The sequence below is a fragment of the Castor canadensis genome, chromosome 14, assembly GCF_047511655.1.
Source record: "Castor canadensis chromosome 14, mCasCan1.hap1v2, whole genome shotgun sequence".
In the NCBI taxonomy this organism is placed as follows: domain Eukaryota; kingdom Metazoa; phylum Chordata; class Mammalia; order Rodentia; family Castoridae; genus Castor; species Castor canadensis.
The window spans coordinates 73,232,861-73,245,276 of NC_133399.1; the positions used below are offsets into that span (position 1 = coordinate 73,232,861).

General features: G+C 37.7%; 1 protein-coding gene across 2 annotated transcripts in view; it reads right to left on the reverse strand.

Annotated features, from left to right (window-relative positions):
- Positions 1–819: 819 nt before the first annotated feature.
- The window catches only part of Fgl1 (fibrinogen like 1), a 46,995-nt gene continuing 35,398 nt past the window's right edge, over positions 820–12,416 (reverse strand). For both annotated transcript variants that reach the window (XM_074054763.1, XM_074054764.1), the window contains exons 6-8: positions 5,204–5,292; positions 4,850–5,037; positions 820–1,538 (exon numbers count right to left, since the gene is read on the reverse strand). In XM_074054763.1, coding sequence (XP_073910864.1) covers positions 1,379–1,538; positions 4,850–5,037; positions 5,204–5,292 — 437 coding nt within the window. In that variant the 3' untranslated portion in view covers positions 820–1,378. The remainder of the gene's footprint in view (positions 1,539–4,849; positions 5,038–5,203; positions 5,293–12,416) is intronic.

Consider the following 12,416-nt stretch of genomic DNA (forward strand, 5'->3'; position numbering starts at 1 on the left):
GAAAAATAGTAAAGAGTAGAGCCCCCAGAGCTGGTGTGTGGGGGGGAGGATGTCCAAGGGATGGTTGCCAGAGAGGTGACATGGCCTAAGGCTTTTATCCATTTTCTCCAGACCATTGCTCAATCTCTATGCTAATTCAGCGTGCAGAAAGCGGCGTCCCGGTTGGCTGTGCCTGGTCTGAGTGATCATGCCCCAGTCCTTTTAATGTGCTCATTCTGGTGCATCATGCTTTTCCTTCTTTCCACTCTTTAAGGTCACAGGAAGGTCATAATGGAGTTTTCTGGGGGATCTTCTGTCCTAGCTATACTGGCTAATATTAGCTAACTGCCTAGCCTACTTGCTCAATATGAGCACTTATCATAGCCCTTTGTGAGGCAGACTAGCAATAGAGATTTTGGGACTCTGGCCTGCTCCATGAGGCATGGTTTTCCCAGAGTATCTCAGGCCAATGCTATCCTTTGCAGTTGTAAATTTCTTTTCAATTACAAATCCTCTGCACTTGCAAGACAGGAAGACTTGAGGAAATTCTGCCCTCTCTGAAGCACCTCTCAGGTAAAAGTTCTTAAGCAAAGCATGAATATTGATTTCATTTCATATGTGTAACTAAAATACCTGAGCACTAGTTTAAGTGCATGAGCAGAGTGCCCCATGTTGATGACAAGACCTTGTCACTTGAATCTGTCAATTGCCCTAGCCCATCCTGCAAAGACTGCCCAGATTTTCCCGCTGTCTGCCCTTTGAATTTACAAAAAGGCCTTTGAAGAAAGACCAACAATCATGACTTTCTTGGGGGGACATCAGTGCTTTCTCTATGGTAACTTCCCCTCACTTCCCTTTTTCTTTTCTTTTTTTTTTTTTTTTTTGGTACTGGGGTTTGAATTCAGGGCCTATGCCCTGAGCCACTCCACCACTCCTTTTTTGTGAAGGGTTTTTTGAGATAGGGTCTTGTGAACTATTTGCCTAGGCTGGCTTTGAACCGAGATCCTCCTGCTCTCTGCCTCCTGAGTAGCTAGGATTACAGGCTTGAGCCACCTGCACCCAGCTTCCCCTCACTTTCAGTATACTTCCTGTGTCATGCTTGGATTCTTCCGAGCAGGATGAAAGTGCCTAGGAGTCTTCTGACAGATCCTTAAGATTCCACCCATCTGATAACATTAGTACACAGGAATTCAGAAAATATTAACATGATCCATGTTTCCTTGATGAGTATTGTATATTTGATTCAATGATAGTACATTAATGAATAAAAGCAAGCAAGAAAAGTGAAAAGTAGCACACATAACAATTGTATCATCTTATATGTATGTGTTCAGAACTGTTATTTTTCATATTATTTTAAATCAAGATGAATTGCAAGAATGAGGGCCCAATGTGAACATTAAATTATATTTGGAATAAAATCATTTGGCCTAATTTTCATAACCACAGATTTCAAAGAATACCACCACCCACGCCAGGTGTACCAGACAACCCCATTGTCTGTTTCAGCTGTGTAGGGGCCACTGTAGTATACACCATTCAGGTTTGCAGAGTGACACCTAGTGGAAGGAAAAGGGAAAACAACAATCAGAGTAGAAGGTCCCCTTCAGAAACTTGTTTATCTTGCTAGCAAATTATCAAAACTTTTTATGTATTGACTTCTGACATTTCTAAGATAAGCTAATATTTATCATCTTCCAAAAACTGAGAAATTTCTACAAACAGATGGAGTTTTTGTACCATAACAAATCTGAGGATCCAAGTAGGCCACTTGTAGTGTGTGGAAAAATAAGCATTTCAGTTCTTAACAGCCTTTAAGCAAAGAAGAAAAATAAGCAAAGAGCAACCTTGTAACCTCCAACCTTGCATCCTCCTGATCAAAACAGGGTTATACTTGTGCTGGTGGTGTGAGTTAAAAAATCCAGGTCTGAGGCAAGATGCTCTGTTGGGGTTTACCTGCATGATTTGCACTTTCAGGTTCATCAGTGTGCTGCCAATATGTGGCTTTCCTAATTGAAAATCCTTTCCTCCTGCTCTTTAAACTGCTAGCATATCAATTATTACAATCTAAGGGTAAGCAAACAAAACCTAAACCACCATTTAAAATTTTCCTAGCCATTGACTAATACTCATTTGTCTGAGTTGCTGAGTTAATTTTTTACATATATTGCGCCAATCTGTAAGTTAATTAGGTTATCATAAAATTTTAAAATGTTCTTCCTCATTCTTTGGAGTATGTGCATTTATTTGTCCCTGGTATATATAAACTACATGTTATAATTTTGTGTATTGTGTTATTATGATATTAATTACCATATATTTATTGATATAGGTAATGAAAAGATGTCAAACAGTAGGCTATAAGGAGAACATTCACAAGGGATAGTTCTTAAAATCTATGAAAATGATCCAAATTATTGAATCAAAAAAGTATATAATTCACCCATAAATTCATCCAAGTCAGAGTGGCTGACTTGGATCACTTAGCTTAGTAATTTACTTTTTTTTTTTTTACTATCCTGGCAGTCTTTCTAATTTAAATGGCTGTCACTAATTGAAACCATGTATGCTAAATCTATAAGGATTAAGAGTCTACTGTGCTTTTTAAATACTGTGGAAAGTAATGTTTTAAAAAAAGAGAACACCGTAATTGAGCTTCTGGAATAAGTACTTTGTCATCTATATACAGAGGCATCTACTACATATACTTTTACATTTGGTCTCTGATTTGAACTCAGTTAGGAAACAGACTGTATGATCAACCCTTTAATATTCTCAGACCAATTTTCCAGCATCTGTTAGTTTCTAGAACAGCCTGGACTTGACACTAAGCTGGGGGACTGTTGTTGTTCCCTTGGTGAAGTAGCTGTGAGCATTCATGAGAGATTTTATGTCAGCAAGGCAGAGAAGACAGAGATGCTCCGTGATGGGTTTGCTGAGAGAGGAGTAAGTATAAAGTGCTAACATTTCATGTAAATTAGAAGAACTCCAGGTCAGGGGAAACAAAGAGTAAAGAAGAAAAAGAGGAGCGTGAGAGAGTTAAACTATAGTAGTAGCAGGCAGGGTAGAAGTACCACCAAGTTTCTGGAATTATTTACACTCTCTTCAGCTTTTTTGATTTTTCTTGGGTGGCTTTCACTACTGAATTACCTTTCTTTGTTCTCCCTGAACCTCAGTCTCTAAGTTCAAGTAAATCGTTTATTTGCCTATATTAGTATTTGAGCCAATCATCATTGAATGTAGACTAAGCCAACCAATAATGTTTCTGGTTTCAGGATATATTAGTGATTATTTCTGCATGTGGAATTCTGTTCAAATCAAGTATTATTGATGCTTGCAGACGATTTTGCAAATTATAGGTAAGTTTTAAATGCTGCTAAGAAGAATAGGGGAAGAAAAAGGAAGAGGAGGTGAAGATGCAGATGGTTTTTAAAAGAACAGGAACGCCAAGAGGGAAAAGATTATCTGTCATCACCTTTCATTTACTAGTAGAACTAACAACTTTGTTTTTCTGTCCCTTCAGATTGCTGCATATAGGCCTGTTCCTTATGGCTGATATTAAATTGACTTGAACTTTAAAACAAGAAAGTTCCAGAAAAAAATACTATTTTCACAAATATTTATATTCACCTTAACTTGCCATACTACCTTCAGCTGGTTGTATCTGCACTGAATTTATCATTCTAAAATGAGCACATCGTAACAACTGTACTTATAATGAGGACTTTCATGATTGTAAGGAAAGTTAAACATATGTCTGGTATGCCTCTACTCGATAGGACAGAGGATTCTAAAATGCTTTAAAAATACTTATGCTAAGAAAAAAGTAAGTTAATTTGTGGATTGTGGAATGTAAATGAATGGTCCTCAACTGTATGGAAAACCTGACACTTCAGAAATACTCACCAAAGATTTCATAATGGAAAGTGTAATGCCCAAATACTTCAACATGACTCTTATCTTTTAATGAGAAAAGACTTTCAGAGCTCACATATTGCCTAATAATTGGAGCACATCTGCTTTGCAGACAGCAGGCTCACTGGATCATTTTTAAGAGATGTCTCTCTGCATGAAGTTTCCATTCCTGCCTTAAATTTGTGATTACAACAAACGGAGCTATCTGGAGCCCATCTCAGGTAGAGATCAGTTAAAGGAATCAGGGATATTTGACCCAGAGAAGAGAAAATTCTGAAGACTGCAATAAATAGCTTTTCATTCAGTGCCTAAAGAATTATATTGAAAAGGAATTGCAATTACTCTACAGCTGCTGAGAAAAAAAGCCTGGCAAGGCTTTTCAGGTCCATAAAAGGAAGAACTTTGTATCATCAAAAAATGAATGAGCTTGCTGATAGAGTAACATTGAAGTAGTCAACTAGAGGTGGAATTAGGTTTTAGGAATATTATAGCAAAATTTTCCATATCGGAAGGGCTTGGATTCAATGAACTAATGGAAGTTACAATGCATGAAGAGTAGAACTACATAGGAAAAGATAGAGCAGTAACAACAGCTAAGACATGAGAAGGTGAAGAACCAGTTGGCTTAAAGTCACTGCAAATACTGAGAGCAAATATATATATGCTTTCTATGTCTTTGTGTCAATTTTGGCTTTCTACTTATAACTCATTCCAAATTCATTTTGCATGGTCTTCATCAAAATAATAATTTGATTTATTTTTATGGCAATATTTTTTAAACTTCACTGATGTACACAATAAATAAATCATCAAAAATAATTTCATTGCTGAAGAATCCTCATAAGGATGATTACTTAATGCTACTAACATTACAAATAAGGCTTACCTCATGTAATTGATGCCCCAAGTGAGATATCATCAATGGAATTACAACTATGTTTATAAAGCATCAAACCTGTTAAACCACCAGCCAGACTGATCTTCCTCTGCACAATTCCCTTTATAGTTGTCATTGTCTCTGTCCCATGTGCTGAATTTCATTCTTTGGTGACTAGCCCACCACTGCACCTCAGGGTGAAAAGTCCCTGAGAGGGAGTCTCCAGCTGTTCCAGAATAGTCCCCGATGTGCAGATCATAGGAATTCTAAAGGAAAGCAGGCAAATTGCATTATCAGTGGTTGTCATTTTAAAAAGAAGTTATGTAATAAAAGCCATGCTCTGTTGTGTGTCTTTATTTCTACAAACTTTAGAGTTATATACAATGTTTTCAGTGTTAACTCATGGTGTTATCTATTTCAAGGTTTTAGTACCTTTTCATCTCCAACTTTGAAAGTTTTATATTGTGCATAACAGCTATTTTTTTCAAAATCTTCAAGGTTGATTTTTAAAGTGTAGTCTCCTGTAACAAAAAAAATTGTAACTTTTAAAATATGTGACATTGGGAGGATTTCCAAAATGGCGGCTAAAGGGAGGAAGCAGAAAGCGTGCCTTCTATAGTGAAATCTTGGAGAGACGCTGGAGGCACACCTTGCAGGCAAGGCCACCGAGAAGAGGCAAAAGTTTGACCCCTCCACACCTCCAGCTGGCACAGAGAATCTCCACTTCACATTAAACAGAGAAACCAGGAGGGCCCCTGGGCCACCAGATGCCTGTGCCCAGACGGCTTGGGAAGACGCAGACAAGGTGAGCTTCATGGTATGCGGTACTCCCACAGACAACCCTGGGCCAAATCAGCATAGCCCCCTGGATAGACCGACCCCCACCCAGGGAAAAAAGAGAAACTGAGTAATAAGCAATAAGAACAATAAAGACACATTGCAAAGAGAGTGGGGCGCCCTGAGCACTGAAGGGGGGGAGGGGAATCCTTCCTGAAACAGTAAATAAACAAGCTGGGCCTGGCTGGGGAGGGCGGGAGCCGGGGTGCACACCCAACAACCAGGAGCGGGAAAGCTTGTGAGAGTGGTGGAGTGAGGAAAACTCCACAGGAGAGGGGGGAAGACCCACTTCCCACGTGAGCTGTAAACAAACATGCAGGCCGGCAGGAGCAGCAGCACACACCCAGCAATCAGGAGTGAGAAAGCTTGTAAAAGCAGCGGTGGGAGGAAAACTCCACAGGAGAGGGGGGAAGACCCACTTCCCACATGAACTGTAAATAAACACGCAGGCCTGAGAAAGCAGGTGCAGTGTCACCTTCCCCAGTGTGCTTGGAAAGGGGAAAGCTTGTAGCAGTGGCTCATGCACAGGAAAACTCTGAGTAAACAAAGCCTGCAGGGCCAGGTGAGTGTTAAGCTCACCCCTGAGATTTGCATAAATAACGCCTTCAGCAACAGCAGGCTGACAGCAGCAGGCAGGCAAGCCACAGCTGCAGATAGCCATTCACAGACCTGTCTCCAGACTCTTTTTTCTCTCTCTCCCTATCTTTGATGAGAAAACAACTGAATTACACCTGCATGCTGAAAAACTTACTGAAACTGTATTGCATTTGAACTTGGGACACTTTGTGGGTTTTTTTTTTCTTGTTTTGTGTGGTTTTGTTTTATTTTATGTTACCCCTTTGATGAGACAACTACAGAACAACATCTGAGGCACCATCTCAAGGACTGGAGGCTGCGGGACAAACACCAAAATTATTAAGACTGAAACTTCATTGCATTTGAACTTGGAGGTTTTTTAAAAATTTTGTTTATCTTTTTATTTTATTTTATTTATATATTTTTTCTTTCATTTACTTATTTTTTATTTTTATTCTTATCTTTATCCTTTTTATTTTTTATTTTCAATGCTCTCTCTGTCTCCCTAATTCTTTTCAGCTTACAGTTGATTAGTACACTGTCTCTCCCTGTTTATATCTTTGAAACTTTTTGTTTGTGTCTTTGCTTTTTATTTTTTTTCTACTTGATTATTTGTTTTTCCCTTTTCCTTTAACTTCTTTGATTTCCATCCCCTCTCACACTTCCATTCTAAATATCACTAGTGCTATTATTATGAGCCAGAAAATACTTAATTGCACACAGTACAGGGACAATAACAATATCAAGGACAATGATGGGAAGACAGAAAAAACAGGGAAACCAGCTTACCCACAGCAAAAAATTAGTACAGGAACCAGACGGAAATGAAGAAAACAGATACTCAGATCCAGACTCCAATAAAATGAAGATAAACTATGCCAAAGAACCCAATGAAGCCAAGAAGAATAATTTAAAAGAAGACATACTACAGGTACTCAATGAGAATTTTATAAAGATGATACTGTATATGGTCAACCAAAATGTACAGGAGACACTCAAGAAATTCAAGGACAACAAAAATAGAGAAATTGAAAAAGCAAAAGAAGAAATAAAGGAAACCATAGAAGCACTGTATAAACACCAAAGTGAAACAGAGAACACAATTAATAAAGAGATAAATGAACTCAGGACAAAAATAGACAACATTAAAGAGGAAACGACCCAGCATATGGAAAACTTCAGAAAAAAGAACGAAACAGAACTGCAAAACAAAATGGAAGGCCAATGCAGCAGAATAGAACAAACAGAAGAATCTCAGAACTCGAAGATGAAATGGTATTAAAGGAAAAACTGAAGAACTATTAATTAAACAACTCAAGACCTGTGAAAAGAAAATGCAAGAACTCACCGACTCCATCAAAAGACTAAACTTGAGAATCATGGGCATCGAAGAAGGAGAAGAGGTGCAAGCAAAGGGAATGTGTGATATATTCAACAAAATAATCACAGAAAATTTCCCAAATCTAGAGAAAGATATTCCCACACAGATGCAAGAGGCCTCCAGAACACCAAACAGACCAGATCAAAATAGAGCTATCCCACAACATATCATCATTAAAACAACAAGTTCAGAAACTAAGGAAAGAATATTGAAGGCTGTAAGAGAGAAAAAACAAGTAACATAAAAAGGTAAACCCATCAAAATCACAGCAGACCTCTCAACAGAAACATTAAAAGCAAGAAGAGTGTGGGGTGAGATCTTCTGGGCACTGAATGAAAATAACTTCAACCCAAGGATACTCTGCACAATAAAACTATCATTCAAAATAGATGGAGCAATAAAAGGCTGCCATGATAAGCAGAAAAAAAAAAAAACAATATGTGACCCCAAAGCCACCATTACAAAAGATTCTTCAAGGGATTCTGCACACAGAAAGTGAAACCCAACTTAACCATGAAAAGACAAGCAGCACCAAACCACAGGAAAAGAAAAAGCAAGAAAGTAGAGAGAAACTTCAACTTAGGTACACACAATCAAACCTTCAAACAAGTAAGACAACTAAATGACAGGAATCACCACATACCTATCAGTACTAACACTTAATGTTAATGGACTTAATTCCCACATCAAAAGGCACCACTTGAAGAAATGGATTAAAAAGTAAGATCCAACAATTTGTTGCTTACAGGAGACTCATCTCACCAACAGAAATAAGCATAGGCTTAGGATGAAAGGCTGGAAGAAGATTTACCAAGCCAATGGGCCCCTGAAAACAGGCAGGAGTAACATTACTTATCTCTGACAAAACAGACTTCAAACCTACATTGATCAAACAAGATAAAGAAGGACATTCCATACTAATAAAAGGGGAAATAGACCAAAAGGAAATAACAATTATCAACCTATACACACCCAATGTCAATGCACCCAATTTCATCAAACATACCCTGAAGGACCTAAAAGCATATATTAACTCCAACACAGTGGTTGTGGGAGACTTTAACACCCCATTATCATCAATAGATAGGTCATCCAAACAAAAAATCAATAAAGAAATCCAAGATGTAAAATATACAATAGATCAAAAGACCTAGTTGATGTCTACAGAACAATTTATCCAACTTCTACACAATATATATTCATCTCAGCAGCCCATGGAATCTTCTCCAAAATAGATCATATGCTAGGGCACAAAGCAAGCCTCAGCAAATATAAGAAAAGAGAAATTATACCATGCATTCTATCTGATCAAAATGCAATAAAACTAGAACTCAACAACAAAAGTAAAGACAAAAAACATGCAATCAGATGGAAACTGAATAACTCATTGCTTAATGAACAATGGGTCATTGATTAAATAAAAGAGGAAATAAAAAACTTCCTGGAAGTCAGTGAAAATGAAAACACAACCTACTGGAACCTATGGGACACAGCAAAGGCAGTCCTGAGAGGAAAGTTTATAGCCATGAGTGCATATATTGAAAAGTTTGAAACATCCCAAATTAATGACCTAATGATACATCTCAAACTCCTAGAAAAACAAGAACAAGCAAATCCCAAAACAAATAGGAGAGAAATAATACAAATAAGAACTGAAATCAATGAAATAGAAACCAAACAAACCATACAAAGAATTAATGAAACAAAAAGTTGGTTCTATGAAAAAATAAACAAGATCAACAGACCCCTGGCAAACCTGACTAAAATGAGGAAAGAAAAAACCCAAATTAGTAGAATCAGGAATGCAAAAGGGGAGATAACAACAAACACCATGGAAGTCCAGGAAATCATCAGAGACTACTTCAAGAAGCTATATTCAAATAAATTCAAAAATCTTAAAGAAATGGACCTCTAGCCCGGTTCTGGGCCTTGGCCAATCCTACATGCACCTTGGTCCTGCCCTACGTCTGCTGTGCTCCTCGCAGCACCCCTGCGTTCTTCTGGGCTCTGAGAGCACTGCAAGGGGAGATGCTGTCTGAGCAATTGGGGGGAAGAGCTCGTTATCTTCCTAAATTGGTACTGGCCCGATATTTATGCTTCCGATGTCCTGGGTACCTAACAAGGGCCTTGAAACTGAAACCCACTCGGACCTTGCCTGCCTTCAAGTCGGTGGAAGATTAAGTGATTGGACCTCTGCGCTAAGTAGCTCTATTTCTGGATTTTCCGATGTAGCAGCTCCTAAGTGATGCTTTAAAAAGCTAACATCAATGTTAAGAAATTACTTCTTAGGGCCAAATGAAACTAATGCAGTGTTCAGAGTAGCCCTGTCCAGAGCCACCCATCAGGCAACCAATATTTACCCAAAGACCACTGTCAAAAAACTCCAGAGAAAATAACTTTTTCAATAAGCAAAAAAGTATTTTAAAGACGATCTATGTGAAAAAAATCAAAATTTCAATAATAGGACTTTCTTTTGACTTCAACGATAAAAAGTATACTCCAAAGCACTATTAGGCTTCTCTGGTTCTTCATATAAGGCTACCAATACTGCAAATCAAAAAGCAAGAAAAAAGCAACAATTAAAAATCTTGAATTTGAATGAATAAAATATTCTTTAACTCAGTAAATATTAAGTTCCTGCTATATTCAAGCCATATTGCTAAGACTGTCCATACAATGGTGAACAAGCCAGATAAGGTCCCTGCTTCCCACAAATTTATAGTCCAGTGCAAAAGATAAGCAAGGAACTAGACAAAGAAACTGAGTATCCAGCAGCAATACTGGTATGAGTTATGGAAGCACACTGGAAAAATACTTAACTAAGCCGAGGACATCAGAGAAGGCTTTCTCACCAGAGGGAAAGATAGGAGGCCTAGTGAAGAGTGCTTCGGATAAATGGGAAGGCCCAGGAGACAAAACAACAACATGCTGGATAGAGCTGTGGGCAATGTGAATGGAAAGGTGGTCAGGGCCAGCCTTGGGAGGACCATGTATGTTTTTGCCTTTGATCCTAAGGACAGCATACATATAATTAAGCAGTTTGAAGCAGAGGAGTGAAAGGATCACACCTGACTGCTGTGCAGAAGACTGACTGAAGTGGGACAAGAATGATGGCAGTAAGAACAATTAAGAGGTGATGTAGTAACCCAGTTAAAAATATGGTGATAGAGGTGTGGGAGAATAGAAATTTGAGAGAATCAATAGGGCTGTGGTAATTACTGGAAGAAGCTTTCAATTCGCAATGTTCAAGAAGGAAGTCTCACACATAACATGCTTAAATAAATAACCAACAACCAAAAAAAAAAAAAAGAAATGGATAGATTTCTAGATACATATGGTCATCCAAAACTGAACCAAGAGGATATTAATAAACTGAATATATTTATAACACAAAATGAAATTGAAGCAGCAATCAAGAGTCTCTCCAAAAAGAAATGTCCAGGACCTGATGGATTCTCTGCTGAATTCTATCAGACCTTTAAAGAAGAACTGATACCAACCCTCCTTAAATTGTTCCACAAAATAGAAAGGGAAGCAAAACTGCCAAACACATTTTATGAAGCCATTATTACACTTATCCCAAAACCAGGCAAAGACACCTCCAAAAAGGAGAACTATAGGCCAATCTCCTTAATGAACATTGATGCAAAAATCCTTAACAAAATAATGGCAAACCAAATTCAACAACACATCAAAAAGATTATTCACCACGACCAAGCAGGCTTCATCCCAGGAATGCAGGGGTGGTTCAAAATACGAAAATCAATAAACATAATAAACCACATTAACAGAAGCAAAGACAAAAACCACTTGATCTTCTCAACAGATGCAGAAAAAGCCTTTGATAAGATCCAACACCATTTCATGATAAAAGCTCTAAGAAAACTAGGAGTAGAAGGAAAATACCTCAACATTATAAAAGCTATATATGACAAACCTACAGCCAGCATTATACTTAATGGAGAAAAACTGAAACCATTCCCTCTAAAATCAGAAACCAGACAAGGATGCCTACTATCTCCACTCCTATTCAACATAGTACTGGAATTCCTCGCCAGAGCAATTAGGCAAGATGAATGAATAAAAGGAATTCAAATAGATAAAGAAACTGTCAAAATATCCCTATTTGCAGATGACATGATCCTATACCATAAAGACCAAAAAAACTATACTCAGAAGCTTCTAGACATTATCAATAGCTATAGCAAGGTAGCAGGATATAAAATCAACATAGAAAAATCATTAGCATTTCTATACACTAATAATGAACAAACTGATAAAGAATATATGAAAACAATTCCATTTACAATAGCCTCAAAAAAAATCAAATACCTAGATGTAAACCTAACAAAAGATGTGAACAACCTCTACAAGGAAAACTATAAACTTCTGAAGAAAGAAATTGAGGAAGACTATAGAAAGTGGAGAGATCTCCCATGCTCATGGATTGGTAGAATCAACATAGTAAAAATGTCCCTACTCCCAAAAGGAATCTACATGTATAATGCAATTCACATCAAAATTCAATGACATTCATTAAAGAGATTGAAAAATCTACCGTTAAATTTATATGGAAACACAAGAGGCCACAAATAGCCAAGGCAATACTCAGTCAAAAGAACAATGCTGGAGGTATCACGATACCTGACTTCAAACTATATTACAAAGCAATAACAATAAAAACAGCATGGTACTGGCACAAAAACAGACATGAAGACCAGTGGAACAGAATAGAGGACCCAGATATGAAGCCACACAACTATAACCAACTTGTGTTTGACAAAGGAGCTAAAAATACACGATAGAGAAATAGCAGCCTCTTCAACAAAAACTGCTGGGAAAACTGGTTAG